Genomic DNA, 18,459 nt, shown 5'->3' with positions numbered 1-18,459 from the left:
CAAACCTAAAAATACAGCCCTAGACATCTAGAGATGCAGTTATTACTACTGATGGTAATCAAAAAAGTCTTGTCATAAATTACATTTATGTTACCATATCAAAATTATTAAGTGATGTTAATTTAAAAATAGTGCTGAGATTACAGACACTTTTTCGTGTGTGTGTGTGTGTGTGTGTGTGTGTGTGTGTGTGTGTGTATATATAACACACACACACGCACACACAGTGCCGTGAAAAAGTATTTGCCCCGTCTGATTTTCTGCATTTTTTGACACTGAATGTTATCACATCTTCAAACAAAATCTAATATTAGATAAAAGGGACCCTGAGTGAACAAATAACACAAACTTGTTATACTTATTTCATTTATTTATTAAAAGAAAGTTATGCAACATCCAATGTGTGAAAAAGTAATTGCCCCCTTAGACCACCACCTTTAGCAGCAATAACTGCAACCAAACGCTTTCTTTAGTTATTGATCAGTCTCTCACAGCACCATGGAGGAATTTTGGCCCACTCCTTCATTCAGAACTACTTCATCTCAATGACATTTGTGGGTTTTCGAGCATAAACTGCTCATTTCAGGTCCTGCCACAACATCTCAATGGGGTTTAGGTCTGGACTTTGACTAGGCCATTCCAAAACTTAAAATTTCTTGTTCTTCAACCATTCTGATGTAGACTTGTGTGTTTCAGATCATTGTCTTGCTGCATGACCCAGCTGTGCTTCACCTTCAGCTCACATACAGGTGGCCTGACATTCTCCTGTAGAATTCTCTGATAGAGCAGAATTCATGGTTCCTTCAATGATGGCAAATCGTCCAGGTCCTGATGCAGCAAAGCATCCCCAAATCATGACCCTACCACCACCATGCTTGACCATTAGTATGAGGTTCTTACTGTGGAATGCAGTGTTTGGTTTTCGCCAGACATAACTGGGCCCAAGTTGGCCAAAAAGTTCCACTTTTGACTCATCTGTCCACAGAACATTGATCCAGAATTCTTGAGGATCATCCTGGTGCTTTTTGGCAAACTTGAGACGAGCATTCAAGTTCTTCTTAGTGAGCTGTGGTTTTCGCCTTGCTACTCTGCCATGAATTCATATTCCTGAACACTGACCTTATCCGAGACGAGAGAGAACTGCAGATCCCTGGATGTTTTTCTAGGTTCTTTGTAACTTCCTGGATGATTTTACGCCTTGCTCTTGGAGAGATTTTGGCAGGAAGTGCACTCCTGGAAAGATTCACTACTGTCCCAAACTTTCTCCATTTGGACAATATGGCTCTGACTATGGTTTGATGAGCCCTAGAGCCTTAGAAATGGCTTTGTAACCCTTTCCAGACAGATAGGCATCAACAAATTTTTTCCAGAGGTCTTCAGGAATTTCTTTTGATCGTGGCATGATGTGCTTCTAGAACCTGTGTGCTGACAACTTCACTCTGATGGTAAGGGCCAAAGCTAGTCAGATTTATATTGGGCAGGGATGGCCCAAATCAGGCCTGATTGTTAACCAAAGTATTCAAACAGCTGACCCTAACTATCCCTTTAATTGGATTGAGTTAACTAGGGGGGGCAATAACTTTCTCACACCTGAAGATTGCATGTTTTATTACTTTGCACACCAAACAAATGAAAGCACCACCAAACATTGGTGTCATTTTTTTCTTTCAGACTTCCTCTATAACTACTACAACCCACAAAAAGATCTGACCAAATTCAATGTCAAAAAAAGTGCAGAAAATCAGACAGGGGGCAAATACTTTTCACGGCACTGTATATAAAAACTGTTTTGGATTGGTTTTATCTTTTGTCGGTTTTCGTTCAGTTTAGAATTTTATGCACATCAGTTTCGGTTTAGGAAAATCATAACCACTGCATCTCTACTCTTGAAATGTTACTGAATGTGTTAAGTAAATGAGTTGCTTAGTGAAAGAATACACCTAACGGCATGCTCAGTTCCACTCCCTCAGAGCTACAGAGCAGATTTCATCAGGAATCAGAGTGGAAAAATACTCGCTCTGATCCGATCACTTACTTAACACGAACACTCACAACTCCCCAATAATGAGCCACTTACTCTCCAGTACAAAATGTAATAATGCATTATGGAGGTACCGATTATATTCTCTGTATAACTGCTGTGAGCCTGTGTGACTGGAGAAAATATAATGAGGGTGCAAGTCTCGTAGTAACTTGGAACTGAAACTGTGCTGCATTTATGTGTTATAATTATACAGTGGGTTCCAGAAAAGATCAGACCAGCATTCTAGACAGCTTATGTGACATCAGAATACGCTTTGGCAGATATTTGGGATTTCATGAGTGCACAAAAAAGTGGACAACATTTAGACAGACAGCATACATTTCAGTCGACAGAGTATCAGACATGTACCAACAATTATAACTCTCAAATACAAATGACTCCCTTAAAAAACTGAGACTTTAGTCTGAAATTCATTTAGAGTCTCATTCAGGATGGATTGAAGCTGCACATTGTGAATGCAAATGGCCTGTATGATCTTCTTTTTGCTTGTAACTTCATTCTTATGTTCTTAACTATTTAATTTGAGCATTTACAGTAGCATGCCATGGGATAAACACCACCAATGCTCCAATAAGTGAGGGCAAAATTCTGGACTACCAAACCAGCCCTGGTAATTTAAAACTACGTCTTCACCAAGATAAACACATAGTCATCCACACCTTCCTGCTGGAATTTCACTTCTCATGTGAAGAGGGGCTTTGACCACATGCTTTCATTATAGTCTGCTATTGTGATTGAGTTGAAAAATGCTTCCCCCCAGAGAGTGAGAAAGACTGACCAAGCGGTTTATGTTGTAAGGCAGACACAGTCTTTAAGACTGACAGGCAGACAGACGTGATTAGCTGAGGTCCAGTTGATTGAAACGAAACAGTGTACAGCAGGAAGACTACGTGGCTCTTGTGTAGCGTGAGAGTCCCACGCAACTGATATGTTTAAAAAAGTTTATAAAAAAAATAAAGGACTGTCACCCAAGAGTCCTCCTTGAGGAGTGGAACGGCAGGGATGGGAAAGTCAGTAACACCCTCCCTTTGGCAGTACAAAGACTCAGATTAAAATATTCACACATCCCCATCTTTCTGATACCCGTGTCTCCCTTACAGCTCTCACTTAAATCACTGAAGTATAATCTTGCTGTTGTAGATTCACAAAATAAGGGGTGGGAATACATTAGAATATCTAGTTTGAACATTCCTCTGCTTCCCTGAATCACATCATTCTTAACCGTAGTTCTTGCTCCTCTGAGAGAGCACAAAGTTGATTTCCTGGGCCCTTATGCTCAACCCCATAATCACCAGTGTCCTGGTGTTCTAGCATCACTCCTCTGTGTCTTGGCAGCGAGGGAAGGGCGGGATGACAGCATGTTCTTGTGCAAGCGCGGCCAGCTCTTTCAAGAACTCTGAGAAAATGATGCCGCAATAGACTGCATTCTTTACTCGCAGTGCCTCGTTCTGGCGTTCCACTGTCCCAACTGCCGAGCCCCTAAACAAAGCGCTGTGTAGAACCTGCCCTCCATCTCTCACATGAGCGAATGCCATTTGGGCTGCCTGTCGTGCCCGCGTTGGACTGTTGGTATGACGCAGGATCAACTCGCCTAGGGAGGGCTTCCGACTTTTTACTGTAGAAAAACAAACGACATCAAGTGATCGGTATCCTCAGTAAATCTAGACTTATTGGAGATCATCTTTCTTGCAAGAGGAATACCTCTTATTGGAATGTCACTCATCACAACATTTCTCTTGTATTTAAATTACTACACATTTGTTAAAGCCAAAAACAAACAAATGTAAACAAAAGCAAAGCATCCCCCAAGTCAAAATAAAGTTATTCACTCATAGTGCTACCTCGAAGAGCATATGCTAGTAAGTTAAGATCACCAGCAAGGTGTGCACACACTCTTACCCAGTGTATCTGACCTCCTTAAGTTTGGCACAGTGATAGGCGAGTCTGCCCAGTCCAACTTCCCTCGTGCCACCAGATACTTTCTGGCCTTGTGCAGCATCACTGGAAAATCCGCCTGAGTAGCAGCAAAGGCTTCAATCTTATTCTTCACTGAGCCCAGGACCTACAGCATGAGAGAGAGAGAGAGAGAGAGAGAGAGAGAGAGAGAGAGAATGAGAGTGGGGGGGAGATTTCGTAGCTTGGTATAAGGGACTGACAGTTAAATATAAAATGGAGGTGTGGATGAAGATCTGTTGTAAAGAAGAAACATTGATCATGACTAGCAGTGTGAAGCTAGCAACACTAAAAAACAATAAGCCCACAGCATATGACTACTTCCGGTGTTCAGAATAGCACAGACTTCGGCAAAGTATCAAGTCCCATATTCTACACAAAAAAATAGGTTATTTCAAGATTTTTATCATATTTTATGCATGTCTGTCCTAAACTTTGCCTTTTAACTCACTTTACCAATTTCTCATGTATACTATTGTAGAAACTGTATGTTTCTTTAGAAGATACTGTAGGTTTCAGTCATACACTATAAGGACACATATGCAGCAGTTTAATATACAAGATAAACAGTGGACCAATGCAAAGGGGATGAAATGCAGTGTACAGACATAGGAGTAATAGAAAAGAATGCTATATATATATCAGATTTACATCATTGTAAGAGCAACACCACTTTTTATGAGAGGCAACTAATTCCCTAATTCTCAGTTAATAGACATAGACAAACCCAGTTCCTGAGAAAACTATGGCTTGTACCTCAATGAAAGGGGGTGAAATACAATGTAGAGACATAGAGGAAATATAAAGTTATTTATAACATATTTATGTCATTGTAGAAAATACAGCACTTAGAAAACAGATGATACACTAAATATATAGGGTTGCTCTGAAATGACTGGCATAGGGCACATGCTACCCTATTGGCTGCAAAAAGTAAGGATTGTTTCATTGAAAGGGCATGAAATGCAATCATTCACATGATTACAAAATGGAACAAAGCAATATTTATCTCACACTTTATGAAATTGTCTCCAGACTCTTGAAAAAAACAAACATTGACATTGCAAAGCCACCTTTTAAGAGTAATTTAGATTGTGTGAATATATATATATATATATATATATATATATATATATATATATATATATATATATATATATATATATATATAAAAAAAAAAAAAAAAATCTATTAGCAACATTTCTGTCAAATGATTTACTTCACCCTCATATATTGCATCTATTTCACTGCAAGTAATGTGAAGGTGAACCTATTTCACACGTCACACATAGAACAATAATAACAACTGGTTTGGCAAACAAACCAAAAAGTAGTTCAAGATTTCAAAAAGTGTAGAATGCTTGCATTGTGGAAATTCCAATGCTAATAACAAACCGTAGCACATCTATATCTATTGCTGAATATAAAATGAAACATACATTTTTATTTATATACATTTATTCAGAGTCTGTCAGGCATGTCAGGTCCAATTTATTTTCACACATGCTGTTTAAAAGTATTTTTTTCACAGTAAAACAGGTTTAAAAGGCACTACATATCAACATGATCAACAGGACACACTGCATCTCACCACATACCTCTTCATAGTAATGCATACTCATAAGTCGTCTCCTGATCATTTGTTTTATCACCAAACTAATAAAAATAAATAAATAAATAAACAGGAGGATGCACAGGATGGTCAAAGGCAGAACTCTCAGAGTACACAATTACTCAGACTCGACAACCAGAGCCTACAACCTCTCTCCCTGAATGACCCAACTCCAGGGATTGATACTCCTGCCCACCCTAGCCTCTCCCCTGGACTAGTCTAACACACATTAACAATAAAATAAAAACTACATACAGCTCCATTCCACTGAAATTTAACACCTTAAAACCTGTGGTCTAACATAACGTTATTACCATAATCCTGGTTCCCTGATCGAGAATGACAACCATTACCAAATGGGAAGAGCCTCTCTGATCGTCAATTACTAAGTGTATATAAAAAAGCTGCCCTATCAGGGCCCTGCTGTGAGCAGGAAATCCCTCCCACCTCCTGTTGAAGAGGGACGTTATCACAGTAGCATATCACCATTTTCTTTCGAAAACAGAGGTCAGCTGGGGACACAACCTTAAAGGTTAATAGAAGAAAATAGAAGAAAATAGGAGACACTTTTTTACACAGAGAATTGTGAGGGTCTGGAATCAACTCCCCAGTAATGTTGGTGAAGCTGACACCCTGGGATCCTTCAAGAAGCTGCTTGATGAGATTTTGGGATCAATAAGCTACTAACAACCAAACGAGCAAGATGGGCCGAATGGCCTCCTCTCGTTTGTAAACTTTCTTATGTTCTTATGTTCTAATAGTTGTCATTCTCTTTCAGGGAACCAGGGTTCCCTTTTAAATTACTGAATGGGAAAGCTGTACCAAAGCTGTCGTGGCTCCAGATTACTGACAGTACAGCCCCACGGCGATAGCCTCAGAGTCCACATGACGCCTAAGGGCATGCCGCCTGCAACACTCTAGAGCCCAGAGAGGGTCTCGAGGTTTGCAACATCAAGGCGGTAAAAACGCACAAATGTCTGACTACCTGTCCATGTAGCAGCATTGCATAATTATTAATAATCTAAGGAGGCACCATGAAGGAAAGCCCACGAAGTTGGTGGTAGAATGGGCCGTAATGTCCCCCGGTAACGGGGAGTCCGTCTGTTCATGCGCCGAGCGTATCGCATCTGTCACCCAGTGCGCTAGATGTTGCTTCGACAGGGCCTGACCTCTAGAGCGGGACCCATAGCAGACAAACAGCTGGTTGGACTGTCTCCAGGACACCATCCTATCCAAATAACAGCACAGAGCCCGAACTGGGCATAGCGTGTGTTGTCTATGGCCCTCCTCTGACTCATGTGGGGGAGGTCTGAAAGTTTCCAAACCATTGATTGGTTAATATGGAATGAGGATACCACCTCTGGCAAAAAGGATGGATTTATTCTTATTCTAACGTTACCCGCGAGTCATTCTTGATAAAAGCCATGTATGTGTCATCAATGGACAGCGCATGAAGCTCAATTACTTGTCGGACAGATGTAATGGCTATTAAAAATGCCCTCTTCAATGAAACAGGGCACAGTTCTGCTGATGCCATAGGCTCGAATGGGGGACCCATAAGGGCCCACAGTACCAGTTCTAGATCACACTTGGGGACCATACTTTTCATGGGAGGACGAAGCCTCCGAGCCCCTTTAAGAAACTGCACTGCCCCAGGAGACACCCAGTCAATTTTGTCATGGCACACTGATATTGCTGCCAGGTATACCTTCAAAGTGGATGCTGATTTTCCATTTATATAAGTACTGGGCTCTAGTGCTCAGTGCCCTAGCAGACTGTAGTGTTTCTATTATTGCGTCTGGTAAACCTCGTCTGAATAGACGGCTCCGTTCAAAGGTCAGACCCAGAGCTGGAGCTGGCCTGGGTTCGGGTGCCATAATAGCCCCTCCGCTTGGCTCAGGGGGTCCTTGCGCTGTGGGAGCTGTCATGGCTGATCTGACAACATGTCGGAGAGGAGAGCAAACCAGGGGCATCTCAGCCATCTGGGTGCAACCAGCAAAACCTGTGCTCTCTTCACCCTGATCCTCTCTAGTGTCAGGAGTAATAAAGGTAGCGGAGGGAACGCATACAACAGCCCCTGTGGCCAGGGGTGAGTTAGAGAGTCTACTCCCAGGGGGCCCGCATCTCTCTCCATGGACAACCATAGGGGGCAATGAGTGGACTCGGCTGTGGCAACAACAAAGTCGACTCATGCTCGACTCATGCAGGTCGAAACCTTTCCCAAATCTGTTTCACCATTTGAGGGTGCAGCCTCCACTTCAAGCTGTCTGGAGCTCTTCTGGATACGAGGTCTGCTGCCTTGTTGTCCAGACCGGGGAGGTGAACTGCCCTGATTGAACGCAAGTTTCAGGACAGGAGTCTGTGCGCTGGGTGGTGAAGGCCTGGCGAGCGCAGGCCACCTTGGTGGTTTATGAAACATGTTCGTGCACTAACGACTGGCGAAAATGAGATAACATCAGGTTCACTGCTTGCAGCTCTAGGGTATTTATGTGCGCTTGCTGCCAATGTCCCTTCCTCTGACCTCTTATTCCTCTCCCATTCCAGACCACTCCCCAGTCCAGGCTGGAGGCATCTGTAGTGACCACTTCCCTTCTGTGAGGGGATCTGAGGGGAGATCCGATGCGCAGATTGCCAGGACAGAGCCACCACTCCAGTGTCTTCCGGCATTGTCTGGACACTCGCACCAGCTGGTATCGATCTCGGACCGGGTGCACCTTGAGTGTATTTACCCAGGCTTGAAGCGGGCGCATTCTCAGCCCCAACAATCTTTGATATACTTTGACCTGTACGAGAGCATCCTCTCTGAATAGGGAGAGTGTGGCCTCCAACGACCAAATCCTGTCTTCCGACAGTGAGGCAAGCATGCTCATAGAATTCAGTTTGATCCCGAAAAACTGTGGATGGTTCAAAGTTGCTCTTCTGTTGATGTATTGAGAGCCTTAACTTCGTCACATGATCTATGACCTGTTTTGTGTGTGCCTCTGCGTGTGCTTTTGAATGCAAACTAGCCAATCGTCCAGGTAGTTCAGGATCCGAATACCCCGCAGCCTGAGTGGAGTCAGTGCTGCATCCATGCACTTTGCAAAAGTGCGGGGTGCCAGCAAGAGGTCAAAAGACAGCACACAGAATTCATACACATTGCCTTGAAAGGCAAAGCGCAGGTATTTTCTGTGCGTGGGACGGATCGGGATGTGAAAGTAGACGTCTTGGAGGTCGATCGATGTGAACCAGTCGCCCGATTGGACGGATTGGATGATACGCTGTGCTGTCAATATGTTGAACTTCCTCTGTTTGAGGAACAAGTTGAGGACCCTGTGGTCCATAATTGGTCTGAAACCTCCAGGAAGTACCTGGAGTAAAAGCTGCTGAGGGCATCGCTTGGACTTACCAAGCGTACAGCGTTCTTCCTTTGAAGATTGGCGATCTCCTGTTGAAGAAGTATGGTGGTGAGGAGCACACCCTTGAAGGGTGGCGGACCTATGAGGAATTGTAGAGCGTATCTGTGCCTCATTGTCGATAGCACCCAGGAGTCCTGGGTGCAGCCTTACCATGGGTCATTGCCGTTGGTCAGTCCGGTTGTTGGGGGGTTTGGTGGCAGCCGGAGCCCCTCAGGGGTGGTCTCCCTTGGGCTTGGGAGGGGCGGGTCTTTCTTAGGCCACGGCCTCAGTCTCCAGCCGGAGAACCGGTTACCCCTGGCCTGCAGTGGTCCCCTGCCACTGGCTTTGCCTCTGTCTGCTTGTCTACTCTGGGGTGGAGGGTGGTGTTCAGACCCTTTTACCCCAGCAGGTTGTGTCGCTGTGACAGATTAAATCTGCATAGAGGACGATGCCGCGAGCCTGCAGAGTCTCCTTACAGCACCTCACACGAAGCCTTGTGCAGTGAAAAAAGAGTAATGGCTGCCGCCAATTTCATAAGAGGGGTCGAAACCAGCTCTAGTCAGTAAACAAATGTGAGAATTGAGCGAGAGCACTCTTAGTAACACTCGAAAGAGTGATTTTACCGTGGGATTTTATAAATTTGCGGGTAAAACCAAACGTCTCAGTGAAGTAAGAGAGAAAATGGCGATGTGCTACTGTGAGGACATCTCTCTTCAATAGGAGGTGGAAGGGACTTCCCTTTCACAGCAGGGCCATGATAGGGCAGCTTTTTATATATGCTCAGTGATTGACGGTCAGAGAGGCTCTTCCCATTCGGTAATCATTGTCATTCGAATTGAAACTCGTTAACCTTAAATACATTCCCAGTGCAATTGAATACATTACATATAGCAACAAAAACACCTGATATTATTTCCCCCATATACTAATATTGAGCGCACTCCCGGCTATACTAGAATCTTACGTCATTGTGCGTACTGTCAAAGACGACGGTGCACAGGGCTACATACTCTTGGTTTAACGGGAAATAAGTTAACTGGGAAATAAGTTAGCATTTGCCTTTTTGAGCCTTTCTACGCATGCATGAATCTTAGAGCTTAAAGGCAAGATTAAGCCGTCGACTTTCCATCTGTGAACTTTTATTAAGAACTAGACTGTTATTGCGATGTTTCCAATGTTATCAGAATCTTTATTAAAAGCTACAGTATATGTGCTAAACATTATAAACATGTCATTGTAATATTCAGAACATGTTTTTCATATTATTTAATAATAGCTTAACTTTAGGCTATGTAGTTTACATGTAATCGGTGGCTTCTTTATATTATAGGTTTTCTTTGTACATGTACTTGCAAGTATTAGCAAAAGAGAAATAAATACAACACATGCATTATTTTGTATATGGGTTATGTTATAACAAACAGAAATAATTTATCATTTGTCATGCAATGTATTTTTATGTACAATTATATTTCTGTTTAAAATGTAATAATAACAATTTCTAATACAACATATTATCTGTTATTTCATAATAGGTGTTAAGTTTAATTCCCAGTTTACAAAGACATGGCAAACTCTTAAAAGAGTTGTCATTTTAAATTTGTAATCGCCGCGGATATTTAAATTAGGTTTTCTTCATACAAATAATATAGTGAAAGAGAAATAAATACATGTATAATTTGTACGTGTTGACATACCATATCAGAAACCATTATGCATTTGTCTCGCGATTTATGTTGATGTGGAATTATATACTGCGGTCATAAGACAGTGTTGAAAGCTATCAGCAAGTTTTGAAATGCCGGTCAAGCTATCAGACACTTAATCAGATACGCAATCAGATGCTTAATTTGATAGATAGTTTCTGTTTCAAGCAGTGAAATTCTTCACTTCGAGAGATTTAAAACTGCACTAGAAAAAAACGAGTAATGAAATACAGTTTCATACATTTTCAAAAAGAATGAAAAATTTAATATTTAATAAGTATGAAAGAAATCATTGATGAAGGGCTTTTTTCTAGCTTTGCATGACTTCAGCCCTGCCCCTAGGAGCCTGTTTCGAACTGTCCTCGCCATGCACTTCACCCCAGCTGCCGTTTGCCATTCTTTTTGTGGGTCACTTGATCTCATCCTGCGGTTGCTCAGTGACATTCGAATGAGTTGGCGGTCATCCCGGTCAGTGGAGAGTCGTTTTCGTCCTCTGCCGGTCTGTAGCTTTGTTGTCCCCAATGTGTGCTGCTTGACCTTGTTCTTATGAACCGCAGTCTTTGAAATTTTAAGGATGTAAGCAACCCGACGTTCACTGTATCCCTCTGCCAGTAAAGCCAGAATTGAACCCTTCTTTTCCTCATCAAAACTTTCCTTCAACTCTTTGGGCATGGTCAATAGTTATTTTTTGATTCCAATTACTTTTGAGGTACCACTAGCACTGTTTTACCATCCAGCTGGTCCTATTGCAAGAGGATAGTGATGACCACAGGAGTGGTTTTTATACTTTTCCTCGTTAAATAAGATTTGGTTCAGGTAATCCCCTAACCAGTACCTCATTCAGTAGAATGAGGTGTGCCTGTGTTGTAATTCAACAGACACTGGAATGGAATGGCTGCCATACATGTAGAGATGCTGATTTAAGAAAAATTTGCAGTGGTCTCTTAATTTTTTCCAGAGCTGTATATATATATATATATATATATATATATATATTAATGATATATGATATAATATAGATCGATAGCTACTATATATAGATATCAACCGGTCAAAAGTTTTTAGAACCCGGGTCAAAAGTTTTAGAACACCTCCATTTTCCCAGTTTTTATTGAAATTTAAGCAGTTTAATGTCTCAATGTACTTGTCACAGAGACGGCCGAAGTGGGCGGCGTCAGAACCAGGAAAAGGAATGAAATACACAAAACACAGGACGGATGAAATGAAATGATGATGGCGCTTGCTGGCGCCGGTTTATTGTAAAATAAAAGGTTTAAACAACACAAAAACACAGGACACGGCACTGGTACGCCAAAATAAACAGACAAACAAAACGAATAGACACGGACAAAACACAGAGTGGACGAATGCTACACAAACAATTGAAATCTATATTTACACTTATCTATCTCTATCTCTATCTCTATCTCTATCTCTATCTCTATCTCTATCTCCCGTTCTCCACTCTCGAACACCCAACCGCCAGTATGTGACAACGTGCATCTATATATACTGCTGTGCTGGGATTCAATTACCAATTAATTATTCACTTGAATCCCAGCACGTGAATTAAAAAGTGCTATTCCCCGTGCTCACATATTACTACATTTTGCTTGCACGTGAAGTGCTGTGCAATCCTCGTGCCTAAATACACATATACATTTTAAACATTCGTATTACACAGACCTGTTTATATCCCGTGTACCAATGTCTATACACCAACATTTAAACACACCACACACAACACATAACAGATAATATACACAGGGGCGGGCACTTTGTCACAGTACTCTAAAATTAAAGCACAGAACAAATAAACAATTGGAGATAAAAAAGAAATCATGGAATCGTTTTGTTTAACAAAATGTAATCTAAATTTTTGACTCATAAAAGTAGTCACCTTTTGCACATATAACAGCCGCACACACTCGTGGCATTCTTTCTACAACGGAAATCAAATATTGTTTGGAAAGTTCTTCCCAACACTGTTGCAGAAGTTCCCACAAATGCGTTGTACTTGTAGGTTGCTTTGCTTTCACCCTTCTGTCCAGTTCATCCCAAATCAGCTCGATGGGGTTTAAGTCTGGAGACTGTGCTGGCCATTCCATGATTTGAAGCCTACCGTCTTGTTCTTTTCTTCTGAGGTAGTTCTGACATAGCCTGGAGGTATGTTTTGGGTCATTATCTTGCTGTAGGATGAACCCCTGACCAACTAGGCGTATACCAGAGGGTATTGCATGGCGCTGCAAAATGCTGTGGTAGCCGTTTTGGTTCAGGGTGCAAGTTGCTGACTCTGGATCCAGCAAAAGAGCCCCAGACCATCACGCTTCCTCCTCCATGTTTGACAGTTGGTGTCACACACCGAGGAACCATCCTTTCGCCTACTCTACGGCGTACAAAAACCCTGCGTGATGAACCGAAGATTTCAAATTTTGATTCATCGGTCCATAAGACCTTCTTCCAGTCTTCAGTAGTCCACTGGCGGTGCTTCATGGCCCAGGCAAGCCTCTTTTTCTTATTTTGCCATCTTAGCAATGGCTTTCTTACTGCCACTCGACCTGTCAAACCTGCAGCTCGAAGTCTTCTCTTCACAGTTGAAACTGAGACTTGCTTACTTTGACCAATGTTAAGCTGTGCTTGAAGCTATTGTCCTGTGAGCCACCTATCACGCAAGCTGTTGACTTTCAGACACTTGTCTTCTGATTCTGTTGTGGCTTTGGGTCTGCCAGACCTCTTCCTGTCAGAGTTTCCTCCAGTTTCCAAGTGCCTTTTGATGGTGTAGGAAACTACTCACTGACAACTTGGCTTTCTTTGCAATTTCTCTAAAGGAAAGACCTACACTTTTAAGGGTTATAATGGTCTGTCTGTCTTCCTTTGTTAATTGTCTTCTTCTCGTCATTATGATAGCAATATACTACATCCTGCAGTACAATACTGTCCAAATAATGCTTAAGAGGGTATAGCAACATAGTCTGTTCCAACACTGCTTTTATACAGACAGAGGGTTTGTAAGTAATCAACAAAAGTTGGGACACCTGTAGGAATTGTTAGCATCAACTTTCAAGGCTTAATTTACTTCCATTGCTGCAGAACAGCTGTAAGTTGTTAACCCATTACTTGTTCCCTGAAAAAGACCTTTTTGTATAACTCTGAAATGTACATTATTGTTCAGTTTTTGGTAACCTAAACTTTGTTTTTTAACCTCTGGCAGTTTATTGCTTACCTTTGTACCATTTCAGGTTATTCACTGGACTTGAACTGCTTAAATTTCAAGAAAAACTGGAAAAATGGGGGTGTTCTAAAACTTTTGACCGGTAGTGTATGTATATATGTATATATATGTATACACACACACACACACACACACACACACACACACACACACACACACACACACAAACTTCATGGAAGTTACCAAAGAAAAAATCGCCTCGGGCTGGACCTGCAGCTACCAAACTTTTTTTTTTTTTTTTAATTCCCCTTCTTCCAAACTTGATATCCCAGTGATTCATGATGGAGGCAGTGATTTATGTAAATTGAAAAGTGTGGAATTACTTCCAAAAATGAAAAAAAGATTTAAAAAATTTGTAGCAGCTATTCGCAAATACAAAAATAACTTTCTTGTGCATCACCCAGTGATGTCTTTGGAAAGATGTAAAGGCATCGCAAAAAACTGGGTGAACAACGTAATTTTTGATTTTTGTCACAGGTTTAGGGGAATTTCAATTTGGCATCCTGAAATTAAATATGATCAGGTTGGGCTTTTTAGGGAGGGGTTGCTGACCATGAATGATGCTGGTAATGATATATTCCTAAAAAACCTCCAGCATGGAGTAAACCACAACCTGGTCTGGAAAGACTTCTATATATGAATGGCCTTCCCTTCTCATACCCACCCGTACCCTTTGTTTTATTGTATATATTGTTTTGTGTTGTATATTTTGAATTGTGTACATGTATTGTGTTTTGTTTTAATAAAAGTGCATTTTTAATATTTTTTATTGAGAAATGTAAATAAACATAAGTATTACTGTATGGTATACAATGAATGCTGTATGATATCTACATTATATTCATAATGTCTTTATATTTGATTCATGAGATCTGGTGTAAAACATAATAATTAAAACAAATCAGATAATGTTAAGAGCAAGTTTCACATAACAATCTACAAGTAAAAAGTATAATCTGTGTGATATGACGTTTTATCTTTCCTGAAATATAATGACTGATGAGGGGGACTTTATTGTAGACGTGAGGATCAGAGATTTACACAGGGTACTACATTAAATTGGAGAGCTATCTGAATTATTAGTATAGTATTTGGTGCTGTGCAAGTACATCCACCATGTCAGCTAGGATTACAGATGTTCATACAAATAATGTAACTGCACTTTAGGACGGAATGTATAGGAAGCCAATCATTTTGTATGTTTCTCAAATTATATATACACCTTAAAATACCATCTTCCACGAGAAACGTGTACGTTTTCTAAATTAACAGGTTTAGATATCCCACGTAGACTTGATTACAATGTCAAAAACATTATTTTCTACATGAAGAAAAGTGTTTGTACCCACTATCCCACTCAATTTATTGAACAGGTTCAAAGTCACCGAGCAATTTACCATGAAAATAATATAACTGTGTTAAAGTGAGCTTACATAAACACTTACCCTATTATTAAAATATTACTCAAAATATAAAAATATTAAAATGTGTTTGACCAAAAAGATGGGCATATATACTAATGCGTATAAATATATATATATATATAGATATAATATATATATATATATATATATATATATATTATATATATATATATATAAAGAGAGAGAGAGAGAGAGAGAGAGAGAGAGAGAGAGAGAGAGAGAGAGAGAGAGAGAGAGAGAGAGTGAGTGAGTGAGTGTTTTGTTTAGGGTTTATTTTTTTAATGCCCTGTGACAGAAATACAATGAGTTCTGGTTATAAAGCTCCCTCTCGACCTGTGAGGGTGCTAAATAGTGAAAGGAAAAGTATCTGGACGGGCTGGCCTGACAGTTCGTTTCCAAGGTCGGGAAGTCGGTCAGCCTGGATGGAAGCGAGACTCTGTTGCAGGAACATATTGACCCGGAAGGTAAACAAGGTAGCAGCTGCAAGCTAAGGATGCAGCTGTAATAGTTTACCAAGGCATCATGCAGGGTAGCATAAGAGAGGCCAGAGAAACGCCAATCTTTTCCTTCTCTTGAGTTGTATACGTAAACCTGGAAGGACTGAGAGCTGCAGTAGAAACTGCCGAGGAATATTCATGAGTGTTTGTTTGGTTTGAGTGTTAGTAATTGTTTTGTTTATTGTACCACTAGACAGCTAAACACGTTCCAGAGCTGTCGCTTTTGGGCCAGCACAAGCCGGAGCTGCACTACACGAACTGTCACCAAATAACCTGTTAACATCCACCACGAGCACTACTACACTCACCCGGGACTGGTGACTGTGTTTTAGTATTGTGGGGCAGATAACGTTTATTGTTGGGGACTGTAAACCTGTTTTTTTGGCTCTGCTCATTACACATTGTTGTGTATTGCCCGAGCGTTTTTCTTTTTTTGGTCACCAGACCCGGATTACAATTAAAACCACTTTCCTACCGGATTACAATTGTTTGTGATTCCTTTTGCACCTCAAGACCTCTACACCTGTTCAAAATCACCAGTCAAACTGCCACATGCCCTCATTAAAATGTATACATTTACAATGCTACAAATACAAACAAACAAACAATCATAAGCACCAGCTTTGAAGACAATGTGATGGAACACATTTAATGCTGTGGTGTTCTCTGCATCACAAGCCGTTACTCAAAAAATCTAATTTCGATCCTACAGTTTTGAGTAATTTTAGACCTATCTCCAATTAACCTTAGCTAAGATTAAGATTAGGTAAAACCTTGGAGAAGGTAGTAGCCAATCAGCTAAATATGTTTCTTCATAATGGTAACATTCCAAAGGTTTTTGACCTGCTCATAGTACACATACTGCACTTGTCTGGGTCTTTTTACATTCTGGCTTTACTAGACCCAAATGCAGCATTTTAATGTATCGCCTTAAAAACTGTAGACCTGTCTGGAACTGTACTAAACTGGTTTGAGTCTTATCTTACTAATAGGCAGAATTGTGTTTCCTTGGGAGATTGAGCATCAGGATTATCTACAATTATCTGTGGCGTTCCCTAGGGTTCCATTCCTGGTCCCATATTATTTTCTTTAAAGAAGCTTCGCTGTGGCAGGTATTTTGTAAACATTGTGTATATTTTTACAGCTGTGCAGGTGACACACAGCTTTATATTTATGTGAAACCTGGGGATATCTCTGCTGTTTCTGATCAAACTGAGTGCTTGAATAATGTAAAAATCTGGATGTCTCAGCATTTTTTGCAGTTAAAAACAGATCAGATAAAACAGAAGTTTTTAGGTCTTTCAAATCCCAAATCCTGAGGTCAGAAACGTGAGATTCATATTTGAGTCTGGTTAATGTTTTGAGGCTCATGTCACCAATACACCGATTTCAATTTTTTCGTATCGGGTGTTTTATTGGTTTTCATCGGTTAAAACCACAACTCAAAAGCACTAATTATACTTCAGGGACTGAAGCAGCCAATACAACTCATGTAGAATATCTTTATTGTACCACAGAATCAAGGCAGGTGTAGCATATGCATACAGGCTGTATGGTAAATCCACAATATAAAAGGGGAAGGTTACAGACTACATACCCAGTTTTGGGTGAAGGAAGTGTACAGTCAAGAGAACACAAAAAAGAGGAGGGTGGGATGATGGCAAAATGAAGAACTACAAAGGAGAAATGTGAGAGGAGTGGGGCAATAGGAGAGAACATGATAATAGGGATTAGGGAGGGTCCATACCTGGATGAGTGACTTGACACTGGGTTGGAAGACCATGTTGGTGTTTAGCAGGAAGGAGCGGAGCAGGGGTTGGGGGTAGCAGGCTAACTGTGCTAAGATTCCAGTAAGAAGGATATTCACGTACAAAGAGTTCTGCAGCATGTTCTCCAGCTTGGCAAACAGCACCGCAATGAAGGGACCTGGGGAAGAGACAAGGAGTGAGACCGGGGTATTCCCATATTTACTAATCTGTACATATTTATATGTATACCACTATATTTATAAGAATTTATTTGTGCACATCAGTATTAATCTGGGGTTCAATGTAACTTACTAGTACTTACCCATGTACTCCATTATTGACCAATAAATGCCATTGTGTTCACTCTTGTCTACATAGAGTTGCAACCATGGTCAGCTATTCACTTGCTGCAGTATGATAATGCAAAAATGCTGCACTGTTTTATTTTAACACAGGTACAAAAAGAAAAAAAGCATAGATTGTTCTTAAATTTTTGCTTCTGTCGGGATCACATCCCAAAGTGAAAGTAGATGTTTGGATAATATTCTACCCTTCTTTTTAATGTCTCCTTACTGTGCAGTAAGTTCAGAGTGTACAGCACACACATTTCAGGATGTGCCAAAAAACTGTGTTTGTTTTTATTTGTATTGACGTGTATTATGTGTTCAAATTCAAAACACCTCTGCCCATATCATATTTAACCTCCCCAACTCCTTTCATACTTCCCCTCTCCTCCTTTAGCTTCACTGGCTCCCTGTCTATTGTCGCTGCCTGTTCAAATTCCTTACCCTTATGTATAAATCCATGGTCTTGCCCCACCTTATCTGGCTGCATTGATTACCTACCTATTCCCTCACGTCCCGTAC

General features: G+C 40.9%; 1 protein-coding gene across 4 annotated transcripts in view; it reads right to left on the bottom strand.

Moving 5' to 3' along the window:
• Positions 1–1,716: 1,716 nt before the first annotated feature.
• Positions 1,717–18,459, bottom strand: part of LOC121320447 (FTS and Hook-interacting protein-like) — a 77,564-nt gene continuing 60,821 nt past the window's right edge. For all 4 annotated transcript variants that reach the window (XM_041258779.1, XM_041258782.1, XM_041258783.1 and 1 more), the window contains exons 10-12: positions 17,593–17,771; positions 3,944–4,106; positions 1,717–3,659 (exon numbers count right to left, since the gene is read on the bottom strand). In XM_041258779.1, coding sequence (XP_041114713.1) covers positions 3,358–3,659; positions 3,944–4,106; positions 17,593–17,771 — 644 coding nt within the window. In that variant the 3' untranslated portion in view covers positions 1,717–3,357. The remainder of the gene's footprint in view (positions 3,660–3,943; positions 4,107–17,592; positions 17,772–18,459) is intronic.

Source organism: Polyodon spathula, chromosome 9, assembly GCF_017654505.1.
Source record: "Polyodon spathula isolate WHYD16114869_AA chromosome 9, ASM1765450v1, whole genome shotgun sequence".
Lineage (NCBI taxonomy): Eukaryota > Metazoa > Chordata > Actinopteri > Acipenseriformes > Polyodontidae > Polyodon > Polyodon spathula.
Note: the sequence above shows the minus strand (reverse complement) of the source record. Positions and strands in the feature narration are given on the sequence as shown.